Raw genomic sequence first — 25,024 nt, 5'->3', positions numbered from 1 at the left:
AAAGGTTGCTAGTAAAATTTCCTTTACAATCTGAAATTTTCAGTTTGTCCTACATATAATTCCTTGCACTAAGGACAGATCAAGATATAATTACATTCACCACAATTACAACTAAACTATCTTTGGTAATTCAAAATTATGGTATCAAATTCATCACGAGTAATTTTAGTTTCGAGTTGACTTGGTATTGTATGGCTGACTCTGCTTACTTTTATATTTGCTGACACCAAGGTTCTTCACCATGCCCATCATTAATAGTAAAACAAAAAAATGTCCACGTTTTGAGATTCTCGTAAAGTGTTAATGCTTGTAATTTCGTGGAGGTTTTATTGTATTTCTGATCTGTAGAAGCGTGAATTGAGCTATTGAGGTTTTCGATATTATAACGAGTGTTTCGACAGTACGTGCTAACGACAGACAAAATATCACGTTTGGTTTGTTGCGAACCCTGTAATTTAGCGCAGAAAATTCGAGACTAATAGCATCATCTAGGTACAGTGTACTAAGAAGTAAATTACCTAATTCTTCAAGCTTTATTTTGTAACTTGTTCGCAGGTTCGTAAGTACAAAAGTAATTCTTTTGGCCAAATTAAAGGGTTGCATTTTTTTAAATACGTTTTGAATGGTTATTATGGAAATCCTAACAGTCGCGTGAATAAGACTGCTTGGGAAAAGTTGGTTTCATTTTTTTCCACCATCATACTTCTTAATCTCCAAAATTTGTATAAAAAATGTAACGTGGTCTAAGTATAAACTAAAGTGAATTCCAGCTCACAGATACAGTTAATTTATATGTTGAACATATGAAAATAGTCATCCACATACATATTTCATTGAATGGTTTTAAAGTGAGCCTGTAATACTTAAATATCTTCAAAGTAATCAGTCGTAACACTAGCACAGAAGTAATTAACATCATAAAACACTATAAACTATTTTTGAGATTTTTTGACAAAGTTGTTAAAGAAAGACGCGTATGTGTTTATTTACATGCATATAAAAGGTGAAGTTAGCTAAGACAGCTTCCATTTTGTACAGTGCCTTTAATTTCACATTTTAGTCACTTGACTATCAATGTAATACTTAGCGTTTCGGGCTGTAGATCGAATAATCCAGAGTTCAAGACATGACACCGTTAAACATGTCCCGAAATTTCACTTGGGCGCATTATAAAAATTTATTCGGTTCAGAAAGTTAAACAAGTCCCTCGTGACGGTGAGCACTGCTGGATGTCGTCTATCTTTGTCAGTAGTTCAGAGTTAGAAACGACTATATCTAAACTCCGTGGGTTGTTTAGAGCACGTGCACAAGAGATGTTGTTCAGGCTGAAAATTCCTATTTGTAACGTAGATCATTCATGTAAAGACTCGGGATCGCTACATCCTATCATGGAATCACAGATTATGTTCGCATCTTGTACATAATTAAATATAATTATGCTAACTCTGCAGTTGCCTAAATCTGTTACATATATATATATATATATATGTATTTATGTTACTATACTCGTGGTATTCTGTTAATTAAAGATAATTGTCCTAACCCTGTAGTTGCCCAGATCAGTTCTCTACTATATGTGTAGACTTGTCCATACTGTACTCGTGGTATTATGTTGATTAAATAGAATTGTCCTAACCCTGCAGTTGCCTAAATCAGTTTTCTAGTATATGTGTATTACTACACTCGTGTTATTCTATTGATTTTTCCAACTCATACATATATACACATATGTTCTTTCCCCGATATCGAATATAAGTTCTTATCCTTCTCTGTGCATCAGCGACTTTATTAATTTCTTAACTGCATTTAATGGTATCGAACCTATTTACGTCAGGTTTATCCATGATAATTTGAATATCAGCTTTTATGGCCCGTTGAACTCAAAGTAAGAAAAAGAATGAAAGTGCAAGACACGTTCAACTCTTTCTAGTTTTATTTATGAGTCACCGAATTTTCGTACTTTCAGTCATACGAAAAGGCTGTTGCGTTAACAATATACATTTAATTAATTTCTTCTTTAGCAGCCAAAATGTGTACAATATCAGTTTAGCTCATATTTAATTATACATGCAACATGATTTCTGAAGTGTCTTGGTAGTTAACAAGAATTCCTGAAGTCTTTTGCAGTAACTTGTACAAACTGATCCGTTTCAACTATTAATAGAACATTTATTTCTGCTAACTTTTTACTGTTTTCTTATTCAGAAGAAAACAAAGTCTAACACATCATTAAAAAGTTTCAAGTGAGCCTAATGGCAGTTAAACCATATTGTACCAACAATATGTTGTATTCTTTTTAACATTTCGTTTTATTACTTTGGTTTAAATTAAAATATATTCGCATGGATAAGACTTGATTAATTTATTTTGCTTTAAATTAGTCCACGTATACTGATAAAATGTGAGGGGATATTCCTAAGAATAGTTTAATCTAAATAAGTGATAATTGCACTGAAGTAAAAGATAGTCTTTTAAAATATTTTCTTCGCCGGAAATTGCAAGTGAAAAACGACAACAGTTGTTGATTGCACTGCTCAACAAAGTTTTTGCTTCTTGAACACTGTTGGGTGTTTCTTATAGATTTTTGGCTGCTGATCACGAAAATCACATCCAAATATTCCCATCACGTACCGTTTCATGGAAAAACAATATCAGGGCAACTGGAATCCGTCAATGCTGGCTGACTACTGTTGGACACTTCAACGTGATGCACCGGCCATTGAATACAAACGAAAATCAGGAGCAAAACACTTTTAATTATGTTGAAGTTAATAGTTATCAGAAACATAAACGCAATTAAATACGTTATTGCCGGTAAATGGTTAACTGTCTATTTCTCAGAGTTCCTACGTGATGAAGCAAAACCAAAACTATATTTGTACATACCCACCAGGTACCTGTCACAATCAGCAAAAACTTTTCAGGAAGCAAAACTTTCCAAAAAAAATGTTGTGCAGTGTTGTTTAATTATTGTTGGTCTTATTCACCATACTGACAAGAGAAAAACTGGATAAACTCGGTGAAGGGACGAATTATATATATATGTTACCTTATTTTGTATCTCAGGGCGGCTGGTATGAGTATTAACACTTTTATTGATAAACAGAGAACAACGTTTCGACCTTCCTAGGTCATCTTCAGATTAACAATGAAAGAGTTTGCAACTGACCGTTGCCGGGCACATGTCTTAGGGACGAGAGTATAAACGGGGACGGGACTGTAGGGGGCGTTGCAGTTGGATATTAGGTTATTAATTAGTATAGGTATAAAGGTGTTCCTTTATACTGGTTTAATTTTGGTTTTAGTTGTTATATACGTAGGGCTTCTTTCAAGTGGGTTTCTCGTCAACAAGAATTACCTAATTTTAATCTCATAAAATTTAACAACTAAGAGATCAAATAGTTATATGAATAATCTTGGAAAAGGAACGAACTTCGAATGTTCCATTGTCCTAGTCTCGCACAATATGCCATTTTTACAGATCAGATAATGAAACAGATAATTTCAGCTAAAATACAATCATATAGGCTATACTCGTAATCAGATTAAAAAGTGAGGCGGATATTCTCACCAATAAAGAGTTTCATATATGCTGTTAATCTGTTTGACATAGTGGCTAGAGCACTCGTTCACGGAGTTTGTTGAAAGCAAGATTTTAATATTTTGTTAGTAGTTAACACAAAAAGTCCTGGAACAGTTAGAGAGATAGAACCGTACTTTTTGTTTTTCTAGAGTTTTCTTTTAGGTTTCAGTTTCGGTTTGAAAGAAACAAAAACTATGGTTGACCCCGAAACTGAAACCTACAAGGAAAACTCTAGAAACAAAAAATACGGTTGAAACCGAATCTGAAGCCTGAAAGAAAATTCAGTAATGAAGAAATTGGAAAGCAAAACCCTTTGAAAGTTTATTTTTTAGCTTTCAGTTTCGGTTTCAACCGTATTTTTTGTGTTTTAGAGTTTTCTTTTAGGTTTCAATTTCGGTTTGAAAGAAACAGAAACAAATTATTACAATTAAAGCTGAAACAGAACAACTTCTTACACTCAAAACTAAAACCAAACAATTTCTTACACTTAATACTAAAACCAAACAACTTATTACACTTAAAACAAAAACAAAATGATTTATTACACTTAAAACTTACACCAAACGATTTATTACTCAAAACTAAAACCAAACAATTTCTTGCACTCAAAACTAAAACCAAACAACTTATTGCACTGAAAACTAAAACCAAACAACTTATTGCACTGAAAACCAAACAACTTATTGCACTTAAAACTAAAACCAAACAACTTATTACAATTAGATGCTACTTTTTATGGCTTGGTTAGTCAAGGAACTTAAACTCTTCCTTAGGATAAGTGCGTTGTGCCCTACCATACTTTGACAGCAGATCAACAGGGTATCTTGGTCAATAACTTAGTGAAGAAACTCCCTAATGAATATATACAACATCACTCGAATCTGTTTTAATGGTAAAGAAGTACAAAATTGTAACTTTAGTCAAGTTTTCAGACCAAAGGTAAACTGCAGAAATTGTTGAGATGGCTCTTTTAAAAATTGTAAGTGTTTCTATCCTCATACTAAGTGAATCGACAATAGATGGTGTCATTTCTTCAGACACCATAAGATAACTTGCCATAACAACGGTGTTGTTGATGGAGACAGACAGGTGTCTAGAACAAAGGAAATGACAAAAGAAATGTGAGTTATCAATTTAGAGCTCTGGATAATTAGGCTATTCCTGGTATAGTTTCTATACCTATCACCTTTGTGAGCTGGAGGAACGTTTCTCTTCATTCAAGCCCGGTTAAGGCTTTTGACTTGTAATCTGTGGGTTGCGGGTTCGAATCCCCGTCGCACTAAACATGCTCGCCCTATCAGCCGTGGGGGCGTTATAAAGTGACGTTTAATCCCACTATTCATTGACAAAAGAGTAGCCCAATAGTTGATGGTGGATGGTGATGACTAGCTGTCTTCCCTCTAACTTTACTTTGCTAAATTAGAGACGGCTTGCGCATATAGCCCTTGAGTAGCTTTGCTAAAAAAGTTTTTATTTTTATTTTTATTTTCCCTTTTCTTATTTTCATCTTTCGAAGCTCTACTCAAATGAGTGGTTGAGTCAAACAACGCAAAATGCATATTTTTTTTATGTTCATTGGCCTTAAGATTTTGGCCAGCAGTGTATATCTAGAGTAATTCTGTTTGTAATAAGTTCTGACTCAAGTATAAATTATTGAAAATTGACAAATAATAGTAACAGCATAAGACGTATATGTATTTATGTGTAAATGGAGTTAAACTACATATTTTAAATCATATTCTGTTATATTTTCTATAAAGTGGTTATTTTTCCTCCCACAGAAGACCAGACATTTTGTATTTGGTCTACTAAAATATTTAACTTCGTTATTAGCGATATGTGTTTTTGTTCGTTTTTAACTTTCTTTATTTTAAATAAATCGTAAAGTTTAAAGATTGAGATGGATTTTTTAACGATAAACACAATTCAACTGTTTATAACCTTTTGAATATAGGAAATCACCTCAAGAACACAGAGAATCCACGGAAGATGGAAACACTAAAGCACTTAAAAGCACACCAGATTGGAGCGTAAGTCAATATTACTTTTTCACTGTTATGAAAACGTCAAAATAAAATCGTAATGTGAAATATTTGAACGTAAACGTACAAAGAACAAACAAACATAAAAAGTTGTTGTTTTCTTTTTGGCATATTTACCTATGTTTCCTTCATAATTAACGATATGTCTGACTTTATGGTCTGATTGTTAATTCAACCTCAATATTCTTGCTCACCTACCATCTGTGATCGCTTTGCATTCATCGAGAAACTGAATTTTGAAATAAACTGTATTAGTCATCTGTGTAGTTAACAGAAAGCAGTAGCGAAGCGCAATGTTTGTGAAAAATAGTAAAGTAGGCATCAAACGTATATCATTAAACGATAATGAACTACAAAATATTTTTTTCGAGTATTAGAATGTTATTGAAGATGTAGCACAAAAGAAAGACCGGAAACACAAACATTTTGTCCAAAATGTAATTAGCCATAATGTAAATAACGATATTTTTCTCAGATATTGAAGTACAAGCTGGCTGCCCGTCATATGTCACTAAACACACATTAACTTTCATTTTGAAAATCTAAATAAACGTTTTATGAATATATTTTCTTAAAATTAATTATATCAACAATGTATGTGTCAATAATGTTCATCCTTTTTTAGTATTTCACAAAAACAACTTGTTTATGTTTGGTCATCTTCTGTAAGTGCCCTTTGGTTAGAATATTGAGTTATTTATATTATATTGTGTTTAGATCTCTTTCTTGATAAAACCTTGTAGATTGAGCCAGACGAAAACAAACAAAAGGTTCTCGAAGAAATATTCTTATATAGTCAAATATCCGACTATGCTGTCTATTAATTATTATATCAGAGGCAGTGCATTTTGTGGTGAAGGGCAAATGCACAAAGGCACAACTTTTCTTTTATAAATTCTTGTAATTTTTAAACTACGTTTTTAAAAATCTAAGGTGAAAAACATCAATAATAAAGTATTGTATCGCCATCTATTGGGTTGAAAAGATATTTAAGTTGTTTTTCACACACATGTAATCCATAATCGATCGAATATATTAAGATCTTTTTATGAATGTGAATGGTATAAAAGTCCGTGAAAAATGACAGGAAATCATTGTTTAATGATTAACGAAACATGTAGAAGTTGACTAAAACGAATTCCTCTGAACAACCAAAATGCACCTACTCTTCACTTACGTCGTCAATCTTGAAGTAATTCTTTAACCACCACATTTAGTTAAAACTATACAGAACAGTGGATATTATCGTGAACAAAAGTGTGTGTGTGTGCACTCTGAAACATGATGAAATAATACTCTTGAGCCTTATCACTGTATTCTAGTTGAGAAAGTATAGGCCCGGCATGGCCAGGTTGATAAGGCACTCGACTCGTAATCTGAGGGTCGCGGGTTCGAATCCCCGTCACACTAAACATGCTCGCCCTTTCAGCTATGGGGGTGTTATAATGAGACGGTCAATCCTACTATTCGTTGGTAAAAGATTAGCCCAAGAGTTGGTAGTGAGTGGTGATGACTAGCTGCCTTTCCTCTAATCTTACACTGCAAAATTATGGACGGCTAGCGCAGATAACCCAGAAAGTGTTAAAAACATAGTTCGGACATTCCAATACTTTTGACTGTACAAAGGATGAAATATACTTGGAAGCAAAGCGATAAACGATTATTTTTCTATGTTTTGAGATCAAGTAGATAATATATGTGTTGAAAAGAATATTAATATTTTTTCATCACTTAAAACTTTTTTAAACACTGACTCTGTAATGTTAGTAATAGTAGCCTATTTGTAGTCTAATTTAAGCATCAGGCCTAATACATAAACATAACGTAAGGTTTAACTGAAACTTCTTGATAAGTTTTATTTTGTTTTTGGATGCAGTTCAGTGTCATAAAACTTCTGAATTAAATTACTTTGACGTTATATCACCGTAGTTATCAAAAATATAAGAAATAAAAAACAGCCTTTCCAACAAATCAGCGTGAATATTGAGCATTCAATATAAGCACTATAGTTGGCCCAAGGATAATCACGTGATAATTTTGTTGCTGAACTACAATATTTATTCTTGAGGATTACCGAAAAAGGAACGTAAAAACATTTTCGAAAGAATGAAGAGAATATACCTTTTTATAGTTAGTGATAATAAACATATAGAAAAATATATATAATGATAAAAGAATAGCATGAAATCCAGACTCCACTGGGATTTAAACACAAGACTTCCACATGACAGTCGACGATATAACTAATGTGACATCCAGTCTTTGTAAGTAAATATTAACACATAATTCAAACATCTTGTTTCAGTGTATCATGTTATTTGTACTTTTTAACGTTTTAATATATTGCTCAAGTTAATAATTTTAAAAAAGAAGTTATAAAGAATTCCCGTTTGACTGAGATATGAACTCGAAACTTCCACTTGAGCTAAACCACTGAGTTAGTTTGAACGTTACCAACTGAAAGTCAAACGTTACTGATACAGGGAGCATTACGAACAGAAAGTGGCATTTATTGCATGTTATTGTATGGGGATATTGATTAGTCATTTCATTAATACACAGACTTTATATCGGTTTGGTCTACCTTCATTATGATAAACTACAGGAATCGGCTAACGTTACAAATGAAATCTTCACCTTTCTCATGTTTGTGTCGTATACTGTGGAGATGATACTGACACAGTTGCAGGTTATTAAACTTCGCATACAGTTTATGTAGTTTAATTACAAGTCACAACTTTTAGGTAAAAGAAGGATGTGTTTAGAACCGGTGCAACGTTTCGATCTCTGGTGTAATCATTCTCAAATACAGGTGTAAAAATGATTTTATTAAAATCTGTAATAAGATAGTACTTATCATCAGTAACTCAAAACGAAACTGTTAACCTCATGTGATTGTTTGTCCCATAATGTACTCATTATGACTCCAGTACTAGTGTATTAATAACACCAACTAAGTTATTGCAGACGTAGAGTCCAACATAACAAGTTTAACATGCCACAGAAACCTTCTTTGCATATTCGAGTGAACCTTCTTGTTCTTCAGAGCATGGTTATTGTGTCCCACACAGAATGAACTGATGATGTAGTTACTTTTTCTAGCAATTTTAAATAATATTTATGAAACTAGAAATTCTTACTTGTTGATTGACCTGTGATCTTCTGAATTCTTCCAAGAATAAAATCTTCAGGATATCCAAACTTTATAACCACGCACAAACCATCAACGGCCCCCCTCGGTGTGGATTTCTGTACGTTGGGAGGGGACCTCCCAGGGAATGTTCTGTTCTTTCAGTTTACCTCCTCTGGGATCTAAACATCCACCCACGTGTTTGCCATGCATGGCAACCCGTGAAGGAGAGGAGAGGATCCTGGTGGTTGAGGGGTCCAACCCTAACACATCACTTTGGCCTTGAATTCCTGTAGACGGGCGGCCTTGGTGTGGCCCTCCTTGAGTTAATTGGCTCATCCACTTGGGCTAGGGTCAACTAAGTACCAGTATTGGATATTCTCAACAGGTGTTGTGGACATTGTATCTGATGCTGGTGTTTGGTTATAGTGCTCACGAAACCCTGGCGTTGCTGTAGTATCCTTGTTTGACATTGTAGTGCGTCCCCTCATAGGGCTTCATGGTGGGTGGGGTAAGTGGGCACCGAAATTTCCTGTTTTTTATTACGGATTCTCCAAATGAAAACTTAAATGAAATAGTGAGAAACAGTTCATAGGTAAACGACTACGTCTTGAAGATTCTGAGCAGCAATCTTCAACACGTGTAACATCTGTTGTACCTTAATGTCTTATCCTACATTCTCTTTCAGACAAATCTTTAGGACAATTATCTCCCTTTTTCATTCAGAAGGAACTAGAGGGACTTGCTGGGTCTCCAAAGTCAGTAAAGAAGCTTCGATCTGGTGACATATTGGTGGAAACATTCACATCTCAACACAGTGAGTTCCTCTTGCATTCAAAGACAATTGGGGATATACCTATAGAGGTTACACCTCATGCTACTTTGAATTCATCACGAGGAGTTATTGTTGAAAGGTTTTTGAAGAACATTTCCGAGTCAGAGATTTTCGCGGCTTTCTCCATTCAAGGAGTTTCTGCAGTGAGGTGTAACTGCACTCGCAAAGATGGAATTATGATGTTGATCAATGTCCTCATTCTGACATTTACATCACTGCATCCATTTGCTACCATCAAGACATGTTATCTTAAATACAGGGTACGACCATACATTCGAAACCCTCTCCGATGTTTCCAGTGTCAGCAGTTCGTTCACTCAAAGACGTCATGTAGTGGTTCCTTGACGTGTACTCGTTGCAGTGACAAGGACCAGTGAAATGGACCCTCATTGCGTCAATTTCAATGGCTCTCACCCGTCCTACTTTCGTTCTTGCCCTAAATGATTGGAAGAAAAAGAGGTGCAGCGTTTGAAACCGATTCATAACATTACTTATTCTGAGGCTCGAAAGTTGCTGTCCACCACTTCATCTCGGACGTATGCTGCTGCACTTCACTCCACTACTATAGTGGGAGTGCAGACGGATATCTCTGTGCCTCCAAAAGAATCATTCTCAAACCAAGTGAAAAGTTTTTTTACCTCCATGGTTTAAAAAGTTGATGAATCAACATCAGCACCCATCTCTGTCCCTTACATTCTAACAAATCCCAAGATCCACATCCTTTGGTTCCAGGTACAGACATTTCCTCGGATACCTCTTCTTCTCTCACCCTCAGATGCAAAACGATCATCCATTCACGTCTTCAGTTACTGGAATCCTCTTCCAAAAGCAAAGACCTGCCCAGTCGACCAAGAGAAGGATCTATGGAGGTCGATAGACTTCCCTTGAATAAAGACAGTAAAGAAAAAAGAAACATTTCTGAAACTTGCTGATACAGTCATCTCTTGGAGGTTTTTTGTACAGAAATGACAGGCTGTGTGATGGACGAGTGTATGGAGGGGTGGTACTGTTGGTTGATCAGCATGTACCAATCCTGTCTTTGCCACTCGACACACCCTTGGAAGCCGTAGCCACCCGTGTTTCCTTGGGTCATACCATCACTGTTTGTTCTCTATACGTATCACCTAGAGAGACATATAATCAATCAAACCTTGATGCTCTCATTGAACAGTTGCCGTCTCCCTTTTTAATCCTGGGGGACTTTAATGGAATCATCCCCTCTGGGGAACTGCTGATATTGATAGGAGAGGTTGCTCGACAGAGCATATGCTCTCTCATCACAACACTTATCTTTTCAATACTGGTTTTTCTACTTATTTTTATGCACCTAGTCAGTTCTTTACTGCTATTGATCTCTCAATTTGCTCCTCTTCACTATTCTCCCATTTTTTATGAAGGGTTAACAATAATCCAGGATAGAGTGATCATTTTCCTACAATTTTGAGAGAGACTGGCTGTGGTCGATGCCATCCGACCCGCGTGCCATGGTGGAAACTGGATAACGCAAACTGGCCTTCTTTCACTGCTCTCACAGAACTCGATCCTGCCATCGTCTGTAAGCCATCGATAGACGACTGTGTGGCAGTAGTAACTGACTGTATTACACAAGCAGCTGTTCAATGTATTCCTAAAACCTCGACACGTTTTCCACTATATCCTCGCCCATGGTGGAATCCTACCTGCCACGTGACAAGGAAAGCTCAAAAACGGGCATGGGATACTTTCCACAGATATCCTACACTCTCGAACCGTATTGCTTTCCAGCAGGTCTGTGCACATGCTTGGTGGGTAAGACATCAAAGCCAGAAGGGCTCTTGAATTAAGTTCACAACCACCATATCTTCTACCACTAGTTCCAAAGTCATATGGGACAAGTTTCGACAGGTAAATGGGCAATATAATTCTGTCCTCCTCTCGATCTTTTCTCTCTGATGGCCTGGAAGAAGCTGATAACCGGAGCATTGCCGATACTCTAGGTGAAGGCTTTTGTCGGGTATCTAGCACTTTTGTTTCTTCTCCCATCTTCTTAGCCATCAAGACTCGGGCAGAGCAATCACCTCTTTCCTTTCAAGCTGATTGTCCCTATGACTATAATCGTCCATTTACACTGGTGGAACTCAAACTGGCCCTTCATCGGTCTGGCAGTACATTGGTTGGACCTGATAATGTACACTGTGAGATGTTGCGCTATCTATCTTCTCTTGCTATTCTTCTGATTGTTTTTAACTGTATCTGGCAGGAGGATGTTTTTCCTGATTCTGGTGCCAGGCTAGTGTCCTACCTTTCTGTAAGCGTGGGAAGGGATCCATAGATTCCTTCAAATTATAGTCCCATTGTTTTGACGAGTTGTCTCTGTAAGACCTTAGAGAGGATGGTTAATGCTCGTCTTGTTTGGTTCCTCGAATCAAACAATCTCCTCTTGCCCACCCAGTGTGGGTTCCCACAATAGCATTCTACCATGGACCACCTAATTCATCTTGAACGTCAATCAGAGAACACTTCCCCAAACAACAATATATTTTATCAATACTCTTTAACATTGAAAAGGCTTACGATACAACATGGAGGTATGGCATTTTGCGAGACCTCCATTTATATGGGTTATGTATCCATTTGCCCAAATTTTATTAAAATTTTAATGGACATGAGTTTCGAGATTCGTGTGGGTTCGACACTTTCCCGTTCTTTTCTACAGGAACTTGGGGTCCCTTAGGGCTGTATTTTGAGTGTCACACTTTTTCAGTATAAATATTAATGCCACCACTGAACAACTCCATCTTACTGTTGCAAACGGACTCTATGTCGACGACTTGCATCGCATGTCAGTCATCGAACATGAGGTATATTGAACGGCAACTACAGACTGCCCTCAGTCAGTTACTGTAGTGGACCACAGCAAACGGTTTTAACTTCTCTTTCTCTAAAACTGTTTGTTTGCAATTTTGTAGCCAATACGTTTAATTAGTACAGGTATAAAAGTGTTCCTTTTATTGGTTTTATTTTCTGTAAAAGTCGGGCTTCTTTGATTTTGCGTTTGTTTATATTTGTTTACCGACTTTAATATGTGGGTGTTTTCTATGGTTATGTTGTGTTCATTTGATTTGCAGCGTTCAAAAACATGTGAAAGTGTTTTTTTGTGTGTGTGTGTGTTCTTTGAATGTGTTTTCCATTTTTCTGCTTGTTTCTCCAACATAGAAATCGTGGCAGTTGTTGCATTGTATTTTATAAATAATGTTGGTGTTGTGTTTGTCAGTGTTATTTTTACATTGTATGGACTTTAGTTTTGTATCTGTTTTTTAATAAATTTTAAGTTTACTTTTAAGTTTTTTCCAAATGTTGGTTATTTTTTCGCTGATGTCAGGAACATACGATATACAGCAGTGTGAAGTTTTGTAGTTTGTTGTTTCTAAGGATTTACTATCGTTTGTTTGTTTTATTATACGCACCTAGGTGTGTGCGTATAATTTTTTTCAACGATTTCTGGAGGACATTTGTTGATGTTGATGAAGTGTTGTTTTATTTTGTTGATTTCATCGTTAATTTTATCGGTTGAACATAGTTTTGTGGCTGTATTTATTTGGTTTCTTAATATGTTGAGTTTTTGTTGTTGTTTCATGTGCTGAGACCCAGGGAGTGTATAGTTCAGTATGGGGGATTTTTCTGTGGATTTCTGTTTTGAATTGTGTATCGGCCTTCTAATCTTGATAAATGCTATTTTGTTAGTTCTTTCCTGTGTTTTTTTTCCTGTTAATAACCTAAGATCTGACTGCAACGCCCTCTACAATCCCTTACCCGTTTACACTTTCGTCTCTGAGACGTTCCAGCAACGGTCAATTACAAACTCTCATTGTTAACCTGCAAAATGGCTTAAGAAGGTCGAAACGTTGTTCGTATTTCATTTTAATTAAAATACTAATAACCATTCCAGCCGTCTTGAGAATACAGTGCCCAGATCTACTTCGTAATGCAACGAATAGATTGGTTTTTACTGATTTTGTAAGAAGCTGCACGACTGTATTGAATTGTCTGACGCTTATTCACAATATGGATCCCTTTTGGACCGGGAAGACAACTTTGGAGGATCACTTTGAACATTTGTTACACAGGAAACTGCAGTGATGGCACACTGAGAGATAACATGGCTGATACTGAGGAAGTCATGCACTTATACTAGCACTCAGACTAAAGGTGGCCTCATTTTCAGAAAATTAAGATCATGGAACTCACTTTCGTTATTTTTCTTTTGTGTTTTCCTCAGATAACCAATTGGTGGCATTAGCACAGTTCCATAGACCGCAATAGATTTTAAAGGGTTTGTTAAAGATGCAGTTTATTATTACAAGGCCTGAAAATTCAGTGGATTTTTATTTTATTTGCAAAACTTGGCCACTCTTCTGGCATAGGTTTTCTCGAAATATATTAACACTCTTTATAAGGTTCACATTCGTAATGCTTTAGGCCTGAAGCTGTTGCTTCTCTGTCTTTACGAATGTCACTAATTTTATCAATATATTAGTAGAGGACTTCCTACTCACCAAAACTTTCCACTTTTCGATGAGGCACTATTCTTTAATACTTCAAATTTTTGTAGTAGTGGACTCCTCTTTATCCAGAAGATAAAAACCTGGTGGTTAATCACTCAGAGAATTCTACCTACCTACTTGGCTAAAATAAAAACTCTCTTTCTCTGCACTAGTTAGGAACAGTTAAGGAATGATTTTTAGATATTTTTGCCTATGACCATAATTGTTTGATCACTGAAAGTAAGAAGTTCTCGCTACTCGTGTCAGGTTTTCAATATATCATTGTAGTTTGATTTACGCTGGAACTTGATATATCTGACCCCAAACCATCAGCCAACCTAAATCCGGCAATGTTTACTTGAAATGTCTTGTTTGGTACAAGGAACGAATTTTTCTTACTAGTATATTTTGTGCGTAGATTCATAGTTTGTAAACTCTCAGTAGTGTGGCTGTTGCATCTGCAAGAATATTAAAAATTCATTAAATATTAATGCCCTTCCCACTTGGCATTGTTTTCTATCCGATTTCCACAACACTTCAGGTGGTTAAAGCACTCGACTCGTAATCGTGAGGGTCACGGGTTCGAATCCCCGTCACACCAAACATGCTCGCTCTTTCAGCCGTGGGGGCGTTATAAAGTGACGGTCAGTCCCACTATTCGTTGGTAAAAGAGTAGCCCAAGAGTTGACGGTGGGTGGTGATGACTGGCTGTCTTCTCTTTAGTCTTACGCTGCTAAATTAGGGGCGACTAGCGCAGATAGCCCTGGAATAGCTTTGCGCGAAATTCAAAACAAACCAAACAACACCTCAAGGATGAGGATCAAGTTATTATCCCTAAAGGTAATTTTTTCTCCTTAATTTTAGTGGATAATCTCTGGTATTACTTCAGGCGGTCTCCTTCAAACTTTTTTCCTGTTTTTTTTTTCTTTAGTTCTTTTTGAAAGTTTGCAAAAACTTTCAGATTGGGAATAAAACCTGATCACTCTATGTAAAATATCTTATTAAAATAAGAAACACGACAAGCTCATCTTTATCTTCAACTTGCTGACGTATACAAAATAATTGTTGTTATAATTATACACATAAATTCGCATAGTGAGGTTTGTTTTGTTCACCAAAACCACACTGGTTTGCCAGTAAGAAGAAAATATTGCTTACCGTGGTGCCTTTTGAAAATAAAACAGCTTGTGTCATTCTTCACATTAGAATAGTATTTTGCTAATAAGCTGAATGTCAAAATATAACCAAATGTAGATAAATGATTGTGCTTGCTTATTTGTATATTTCAACAGATAAACACAGAAAACTGAAATGTTTAAGAATATTTTCATCTGAATAGCCCACTGACTCCAAACTTAACCACCACAAGTTTCAATATCGAAGTCAGAATATAAAAACACTCAGTTTACATTTGCCACCATACAGAAAAAAATTATATTAGTTGGAGAAACGAAAAGTACTTTTAGTATTTAAGAAGTGTTCATGTTCTTCATTGTTGAATTTGAGCTGTATAAGGCCTGATATTCAACAGTCAAATAAGATAAAACAAAATAAAAAAGAAAGACTGTGTTCACCAGTAAATCCAAATTTCTGACTAATGTTAGTTTGCTATAAACAAAAATAGGTCTTACACTGGGACAGCGGTAAGTCTTCGGATTTACAACGCTAAAATCAGGGGTTCGATTTCTTTCGGTGAACACAGAAGATAGCCCGATATTGGTTTAACTATAAGAAAAACACAAAACAAAAATAAACGTTACACCAATCTTGATCCCCAGGGTACAGGCTATAAGGTGAGGTATGAAATGTGCCCTAGGTTTTGGAGGTGACTGCTGAAGATGGACCCACATTGTGGTGGGAAACACCGTCTATCAGTCTTAATTTCCCTTAGCCAATCCCCCATGAAGAAATTCGTAAATAGTAGTAATAAACTAATAAAATTTACGTAACAGAATAAGTAGAAAAATTACAAATTAAGAAAGCGAGATATGGGTGCTCAAGCCCACAACGTCCGACATCTTTATCACTTTTAACTGCCTGCAGACAGTTGGGGGAAGGTGTCTGCTTTCCAAAATAAAGAACAGAAATAAGATACTACCATTTGAGGGTGAGTAAGATAAACATATCTCCCAAAGATGGCGTTCCAGCTTCTATTGCAGTGATAAAACATTAATTAGCAACACAGTATACAAATTATGTGTACCTAGGGTATATTTTATATCCCATAACATGTACCCTAGAGATCCTTTTGATTTGTGCAGCGTTTTTGATGTTTCTTTGGTCTTGTTTATGCTTATTAGAAATATATATATATGACTTCAAACTATTTTATCCTACGTGTGCTTTCCGAAAGTCATTATAAAATTTAGTTTACAATTAACTCTGTACTACTAATTAATCCATTAAACCCACCGAACTTTGGGTTTTCTTCTTCAATTCTCTCCAAGAAGTAATTATCAATTTCAGTAGAACACCTCGTGTTAATGACGATATCCTCCAGGGCAGACTTAAGCCTGAGACTGCTTGAAAAATGACACTTTTTGTTTCCGGTTCCTGTGTCGTGACTTTTATCTATAAGAGTAAGAAAGACAAAAATCTAAGTTTTCTAAGTTTTTTCTGTGTAGCCTTCAGCCATGATTTAGGCTATTTGAAGTTTTCTAGGAAGGTGTATTTCCGACTGATAGACTCTTACTAAAACATGTGCATTAAAATGTTACCAAGTTACGTAGGTAAGTGTGAATTGAGGTGATAATATTTGTAGCGGTATAATATTTAAGTGCAATCAAGCTATTTCATCATTATATCACACTGGAATGTACTGTGTTGTGAAAATAGAGTAATGGGTGTTTCTGGAGTGCGGCGACCTTCGGTAAACATCATTGTAGAATTAATTCTTGAAGTAGAGAAAATACTACTGCTTATAGTGAAGGAGAAATAAATTCCTTCATAGAATATCGTGAATAATTATTTTTGTAGTGTTAGAATGTGACTTTTAACAAACCACACGCGTTCATGTTGCCTGGCACGGCATGGCCAGATGGATTAAGGCGTTCGACTCGTAATGTGAGGGTCGTGGGTTTGAATCCCCGTCGCACCAAACATGCTCACTCTTTCAGCTTTGGGGCCATTATAATGTTACGGTGAATCCCAGTATTTGTTGATTAAAGAGTAGCCCAAGAGCTGGCGGTGGGTGGTGATGATTAGTTGCCTTCCTTCTTGTCTTACACTGTTAAATTGGGATGGCTAGCGAAGGTTGCCCTCGTGTAACTTTGCGCGAAATTCAAAAACAAATAAACAATCATGTTACCTATCAAACCAAAATGAATATCCACCTAGTGCTACTGTGGTATATCTTCGGGCCTATACTGTAAAAAAATTTATGTAACTTTGTGCTTAATAACAATAAACATACACGATGAAAGATCTCTACAGTTAATATTAAAAATTGAAAGAAAAACTAATAAGATTGATCAGTAAAAGCACTGTAGCTAAAAACAGTATTTCATACAAAACGTCTGCTCATTGTAACAGTTCACTGCTGTTAATTAACATGCCATAACGTCTATATACACATATACAGATCGAAGTACACTTCACGTGTAGGGTAAAGTATTTTCATATATAAATATCCCCGAAAGGGAACCAAAACCACCTGGAGGGGTGATCTGTTTTAGCCATTTGCACTACTTTGCAGTTGTGTGTTATCTCAGCAAACCAGTAGACGCTTAAACTTGCAATTTGTACTGTAGTGACGTCAGTAAAAGGTGCGCATGCCTTGAATCGTGAAAAGAATTATGTACTGTGTAGGTAACAACACAGCGTGACATATAAATTTTAAAATTAAGAAATAAAAATATTTTTTACTTTTAATTTTGTTTTTATTTACTCCTGAATCATGACACTTTCGAGGACCCTGTGCAAGTGCTTCTAGTTTATTTTTATACGTTTTAGAACCAGATCTATCATGCTAGGTAATATAAGACTACTCATCGTTCATGTTATAGTGTGGATAATAATTATAATTGATAATATATTCGTGTTATTGCTTTTTATTGTTCTACTATTTCTGTCTCTTGACATTGATTTGAAAGTTCTTCAAAACGTATGTCTGAGGTTAGCGTTTCTTATTTAGGATTTTCGGTTCCACAAGGCCAAATTTAATTAAACACTCAACTCATGTGGAGAATGGATAAAACAACCTACTTATTTCCATATTTGAAGCAGCCATTTGCTACGTGGAATCTAAATGAAAATCATTATGATGAAACATCCTGCATGACTAGTGGCCTGTGAACTAGATGCGAGCTGATTAATATTAATCCTCATTTGTACATTATATTGTGTTCTTTATTATACTTTTGTCCATTTGTAACCTTTATATTCAATAGTGCGGATTACAGCTTAGATAATTATTTATTAAATATGCTTTCAGTCACAGTCTTTACATATGCACTAGATACTTATGCGTGCGGTTTGAGCTTAATGTAAAGCGAACCAATCGAAATGTGCTCATTTATTTCATCGTTATGGTTGGTTTGGCACACAGGGAAATTTTAATTGTATCAAATTAAATTCAGCGTTCTGTATAAAACATTGTTTGTTATTAAACAGAGAGCTACACAATGAATTATCTGTGTTGTGTCCAGTGCAAGTATTCAGCCCCTATTTTTAACGTTATAAGCCCTCAGATTTACTCGAGGCTCACTGTAAGATATAAAAAGTTGACTGTGTGTTACATTAAAACGCTTTTCAATATCCCACTCTGGTAACGTACAGTCGCTGTGGAATGGAATATATCAGAATTACAAGTTGATATTACTTGGCGTTTCGTAAGTAGTGTGATACCACCAAAAATTGAACGCTTTTGAGAAGGGCGTGTAACCTCGAGCAAAATATGCATACACTCATGTTAGTTTCCAAGATAATAGTTATCCCTTGTTCTTAATGGTATCGCAAAACAAATGAATATGAATCAATGTTGTGGACTAGGACTATCCATGAAGAGACCTGTAAAAGGTGAAAAGATACGGTTAAGTGACAGAAGGCATCCTTGTGACCCAGGCCACAGTACGCAACTTAATCAAGATGGATATTCGTCTGGAAAGAAAAAAAACAAAAAACGTGCACATGTTACTTTCACAACATATTCGTTAAACTGTAGCAAACCTCAAGCAGTTTTAGAATAAAAGTTGTGTATATGCTATTTATATGACGATATACTTATATTGCTGGATGCAGCGCCTGTGGATTTTTGTGTGATTGAACTTTTTAAATAGGCATTAGGAAACCATTGTCCTGGTATACTTGATGAATTACGGAAAGCCATCACGAAGTAGAAGCGTGATTTGAACATTATAATCTTATCGTAGAACTTCTTGCAATGGAAGCTGTGCTGCAGGGTTGCTGTCAAAGTGCACGGTTGTCAGATAGAGCATGGACTGTAACAAGGTAAAATCATTATGCTCCAACAGAATTTCTATATAACGCACACAATCTTAATACAAGCTTGTATTGCATTTTGTTAACGCTAGTATATATTTAGGTCAAAAATAAATATATAACATGCGTAACATTTCTACCGTTACCATTGTCGTGGTAGTAGTAAGTAAAGGATTTTAGACGTTATACTGATTCCACTAAAGTGAATATTAGTAAATGTAATGAGAAATTATTTTGGGGCGTACGCTTTTCCAAGTCCTGATGTATTTAACCTCACATGTAAAGTAATTATTACAATTTTTATACATTCCAGGTGCAGTTTAAGGTTAGACTTTTTTTGTACTTATAGGTTATGACGCTAGATTAAACAAAATAATTTATAAGTCATACTAGATTCGTCTGTACGTTCACAAATAAGAACATGAACAGTTTCGAACTTTACCGAGACCTTCAGTATAGTTTCTGTATTTGAACTATGTATTTTCTTATGATGTACATGGTGATTTTAAATTCCATCACTAATTTTAAAGTAACGTTATTAGATTTTTATCTTTTCACTAGTACGATAAACAGTGATGTTGCATATTAATCAGTTATAAATACGCAGTATGTACTTACAAGTTACTGTGACAACATTTTTATTCGATGCCAACGTATTATTACTATTTCAGGAGAGTAAACAGAAATGTACTTGCTGATAGACTTGTAGTGTAAACTAAACTGTTGAAATGAACTTGGTTAGGTGTTGCAAATTAATTTATATTAACCTATGTTCGTGTGGTTTTTAATTTCGTAACATACCTACACTTCCTGTATTGAAATGATAAAACAGTTGTTTACTGACATCTACTAATTAGGTTTGCTTGAACAGTATAATTTTGCCTTGAATGACTGTGAAAGCTCAAAATATGCACTAAAATATGTATGGGTTTACGGATGCATTAAGGGATTACTCTAATGCCATATTAATATATATAACAAGTTGAATGCCTGTATCTGTGATGATATTATTAGTGTACATGCGTAATGAGTTACTTCAGTGGTGTATAGTGGTGAAGTTTGTGTGAGTGTATGTATTCCTTCTATCCAGTTTTCTTCAAATGAAGAACGGATTGTAACTTGCTCACAAACCATTAGGGGGATAATGTACATTATAAAGCAGTTGGAGACTTAAAATGAATTGTTTTTACTTAATGGAAAATGGAAATTCGAAAAATGTCAAGACCTTCTCGTGCTTCTATACCAGCATGTATACAAGTATTTGCTATACATAACCGTATTTGTTTTAGAAAGGCGTAAAATGTAGAACAAACTGTGCGAGTTTGTGTCAGAATTTGGAGTACAAACTAATCCACTTTTCAGTTTGAACATGCTGGCACAGATTAGTGATAAAATGTACAATTGATGTAAACTATTTATTAATTAGTGTGCCAGTGACCAAACATGTAATTTGAACTGTGAATTTAGCATTCAGAAATGTGCCTAAGAAGACAGGATATATTATGGTAGAAACGGAGAAATCTAGTTTAGGATAATTATTGTTGTTTTCTATATACCTCATCAGGACACTGCCAAAACTGGGGATCATCTGTGGGTACCGACCAGTGCTTCTGGTGACCTTTGTTATGTCGGAGAGAACGACTGCAATGTAAGTATCCGACCTAAGTTTCTCAAAGAAATGATACTGTTTATACGAGATTTCTAATGTTTACCATAAAAATTAACAACGCATGCATTATCAAATGTCACAAGACTGACTGTACATCGTAAGTTACTTGGACGTTTTATTTCATGTTATGTGAATGTTGTCGTTAAGATCACGTAACTCTTTGTAAAGTAAGCATGTTAGTGATCACTGACTCTACAGTTTTTATTATATATTGATCCCCTGGCTGGTCAACGGTAAAATTACCACACTAAAATCCTAGGTTCAATTCCTCGGGGTGACCAGAGCCCATTTCTTTACGTTAAAACAACATGAAAAAAATTAAAATGGTTTACTTTGTACTGATGCTTTATTAACGGTCACTGACCGTAGTAACTGTATCTCATATATTGTCTTTTAAATAAGCATAGCATAAGCCGTGAATACAAGCACGAAGAAACTGAAATATTATATCATTGGAAGCTCTTCCTGTCTGGGAAACACAAAGAATTGACAGTAGAAAAACAAATGCGATAAAATATAAAGTTGACTTGAAATTAATCAACTGAGAAACTTGATTGAAACTAATTGATCAAATAAAAAAAAAACAACTTTTAAGTATTGCTAGAATCATTTTATTAGAAACTGAGCCAGCACTTACCTTATCGTTTTGAACTGGCTTAACCATGGTACCAGATATGAAATGTAGAATTTTACTAAATCGCGTAGCCCGGCATGGCTAGGTGATTAAGACACTCGACTCGTAATCTGATGGTCGCGGGTTCAAATGCCGGTCGCACTAAACATGCTCGCCCTTTCAATCGTGGGGGCGTTACATTGTTACGGTCAATCCCACTATTTGTTGGTAAAAGAGTAACCCAACATTTGGCGGTGGGTGGTGATGACTAGCTGCCTTCCCTCTAGTCTTATATTGCAAAATTAAGGACGGCTAGCGCAGATAGCTCTCGTGTAGTTTTGCCCGAAATTCAAAACAAACAAACAAACAAACAAACAAAATAATACCAATTCGCGTATCCGACGTTTCAGATTTTTATTTAACATTTATTATTAATGCACTAGTTTTATCAAAATATGTATTGTTTGCTTCTTCAGTTATTTTGCATGTTTTAATTTAATAATAAACAAATATTTACATCTAACAATATGTTTCAAAGATGAAGTGCTGTTAACCCACATTGTCTTAGTATATTACATACAGAATGACATTCTTTAGCGTGAAGGAAACACTAACAAATTGATACACCTACCAGGTTTTATTATCTATGTGTGTATGATAATAATAACAGAAACTGATTACATATAATCTAATTAAATGGCTTTAATTTTTCCAGACGTTTTACAGAATATCAAGCTGAAGTACATTCATTGATTTTCGATTGTTTCGAAGCCTTACGACCCAGCATCACCAAGTAGATAGAGCAGAGCTTACGTCTCCCTGTCCCATTAAACGTGCTCACTCTTTCTGAAAATCCGTGGGGGTGTTATAATGTGATATTCGATCCCACTGTTCGTTAGTAAAAGAGTATCTGAAGAGTTGGCGGTGGGTGGTGATAATTAGCTGCCTTCCCTTTAGTCTTTCACTGCTAAATTAGGGATGGCTAACACAGATAGCCCTTATGTAGCTTTGAGCAAAATTCGAAACAACCCAAACCAAACTCAAGGCTTGTTTGAATTAGTACCAACATTATAAGCATACTCTCCAAATATATTGTTTACATAATATCCTTCTTCAGCGTGAAAGAAATACTAACAAACTATAGAATTGCTTTCTTTGTTTTTCATCTATTTCCGGCCTGGCATGGCCAGGTGGGTTAAGGCGTTCGACTCATAATCTTAGGGTCGCGGGTTCGAATCCCGGTCGCACCAAACATGCTTGCCCTTTCAGCCGTGGAGGCGTTATATTGTGACTATCAATCCCACTATTCATTGGTAAAAGAGTAGCTCAGAACTTGGCGGTGGGTGGTGATGATTAGCTGCCTTCCCCCTAGTTTACACTGCAAAATTAGGGACGGCTAGCACAGATAGCCCTCGAGTAGCTTTGTGCGAAATTCAAAACAAACGAAACCATTTCTATAAACCTTTAAACGCTCATACGTGGAGCTGGTATGAACATCATTGGCTTTTCTTTTTTCAACACTTTTTTTTAATATAAATTCGTTATGGATTTACGACCTTCTTGGTTAGTAACAGGACTACAAGTAAAACATGAACCATAGAAACAGTAATGGAAAATTCCACTAATATTGTAATTCAGGCCACTATTTACTTTTTTTTGTTCCTGGGCAGAAATTGTTATTTCCCAGTTGCTTATGTCTAAAGTAAATGAAAAAGTCTTATTTTTCTCTTCAAACTTTGCTTTTGTGACATTGGTAATGAAATTTTCAAATTTACCCATTTCCCAGAACATTTCAGGTAGATTCAGTGCTGAAAAGCTGATAGAGAATTTTCTCGAACTTACAAGAATTTTCAAGAACTTTCTAGAATGTGTAGAACCCACGAGAATTTTCAAGAACCTTTTAGAATTTTCTAGAACTTCTCAGAGTAATATATATATATACATATATATAGGAGCTCGCCACTCACCACTTCAGTTTAGTTCTAACTGCCTAAGTGAACAGATAGATCTATCTGATTTTATCAGAGATGGCATCAAGAAGCTGCAAGCATTCTCCAGATTCATTCTGCTATGTATGTGGCCAATTTATCAAGACAAGAGCGAAAAAGTACTCTGACATCATCTGCTAAAATGTGTGAAGCCTACAAGGCTTATTTCGGCATGAAGTATGATGAGTATGGCTGGAAGGTTATCGGAAACTTCAAAAAAAGGAGGCTTTACCAAGTTTCCCTGTTACCTATGCCTTTGGAACAGCAAGGACACCGCAGCGCACTACAACAGGAAGCACTGGCCACAACGAACCGAGTTCTCTTTGAGGTGGCACAATGTCAAGTGTGAGCCAGTAGTGGACCCTCAGAAGGTGTTGTTCCCACCATTGCACATAAAATATGTGCTCATGAAACAATTTTCCACAGCTCTTTATAAGGAGAATGCAACCTTCAAGTACCTTCGAGACTTCTTCCCTAAGCTGTCTGAGGCAAAGGTTAGAGCTGGTGTCTTCATTGGACCACAAATAAAAAAAAATCCTGGAGTGCATAGAATTCCCCAAGAAACTCAGTAGGAAGGAAAAAAAGCTTGGGGCAGCTTTGTCGCAGTGGTTCGAGGCTTCTTGCCGAAAAGTATGTGGAACTGGTTGAGGCTGTGGTGAAGAACTACGGCAAAATGAGCTGCAGGATGTTTTTGAAAGTCCATATCCTTGACGCTCATCTTGATAAATTCAAGGAGAACATGGGAGCATACTCAGAGGAACAAGGCGAGCGCTTCCACAAAGATATACTGGACTTTGAACACCGCTACCAAGTAGCACATAACGAAAACATGATGGGAGACAATATTTGGGAGCTGATACGTGAAAGTAGTGTACATTACAGTCGCAAATCTCGAGAAACTACTCATTCTAAACATTTGTTAATTTTTATATAACTTTAGTATAAATACATGTAAATATTAATTCATATGTTGTTTTATTCAGACCTTATGTAAATGAAAATGTCCAAATTTACCCATCTTTACATAGAAAATAGATTAATTTCTAAATTTCATTATCCAGGTTACAAAAGCAAAGTTTGAAGGGAATAATTGTCAATTTTCTGTACTTTTACAACATAAGCAATTAAGAAATAACACATACTATCCAGGAACAAACTTTGTGTTACATACTGTTATTGGTTGTGTCCCACATGTACGTCAC

The 25,024-nt window shown here is 35.8% G+C and overlaps 1 protein-coding gene across 7 annotated transcripts in view; it reads left to right on the top strand.

Moving 5' to 3' along the window:
* Positions 1–25,024, top strand: part of LOC143240310 (eye-specific diacylglycerol kinase-like) — a 224,429-nt gene that overhangs the window by 128,458 nt on the left and 70,947 nt on the right. For all 7 annotated transcript variants that reach the window (XM_076482547.1, XM_076482549.1, XM_076482550.1 and 4 more), the window contains 2 exons: positions 5,538–5,613; positions 21,117–21,200. In XM_076482547.1, coding sequence (XP_076338662.1) covers positions 5,538–5,613; positions 21,117–21,200 — 160 coding nt within the window. The remainder of the gene's footprint in view (positions 1–5,537; positions 5,614–21,116; positions 21,201–25,024) is intronic.

This window comes from Tachypleus tridentatus, chromosome 13 (assembly GCF_004210375.1).
Source record: "Tachypleus tridentatus isolate NWPU-2018 chromosome 13, ASM421037v1, whole genome shotgun sequence".
In the NCBI taxonomy this organism is placed as follows: domain Eukaryota; kingdom Metazoa; phylum Arthropoda; class Merostomata; order Xiphosura; family Limulidae; genus Tachypleus; species Tachypleus tridentatus.
Note: the sequence above shows the minus strand (reverse complement) of the source record. Positions and strands in the feature narration are given on the sequence as shown.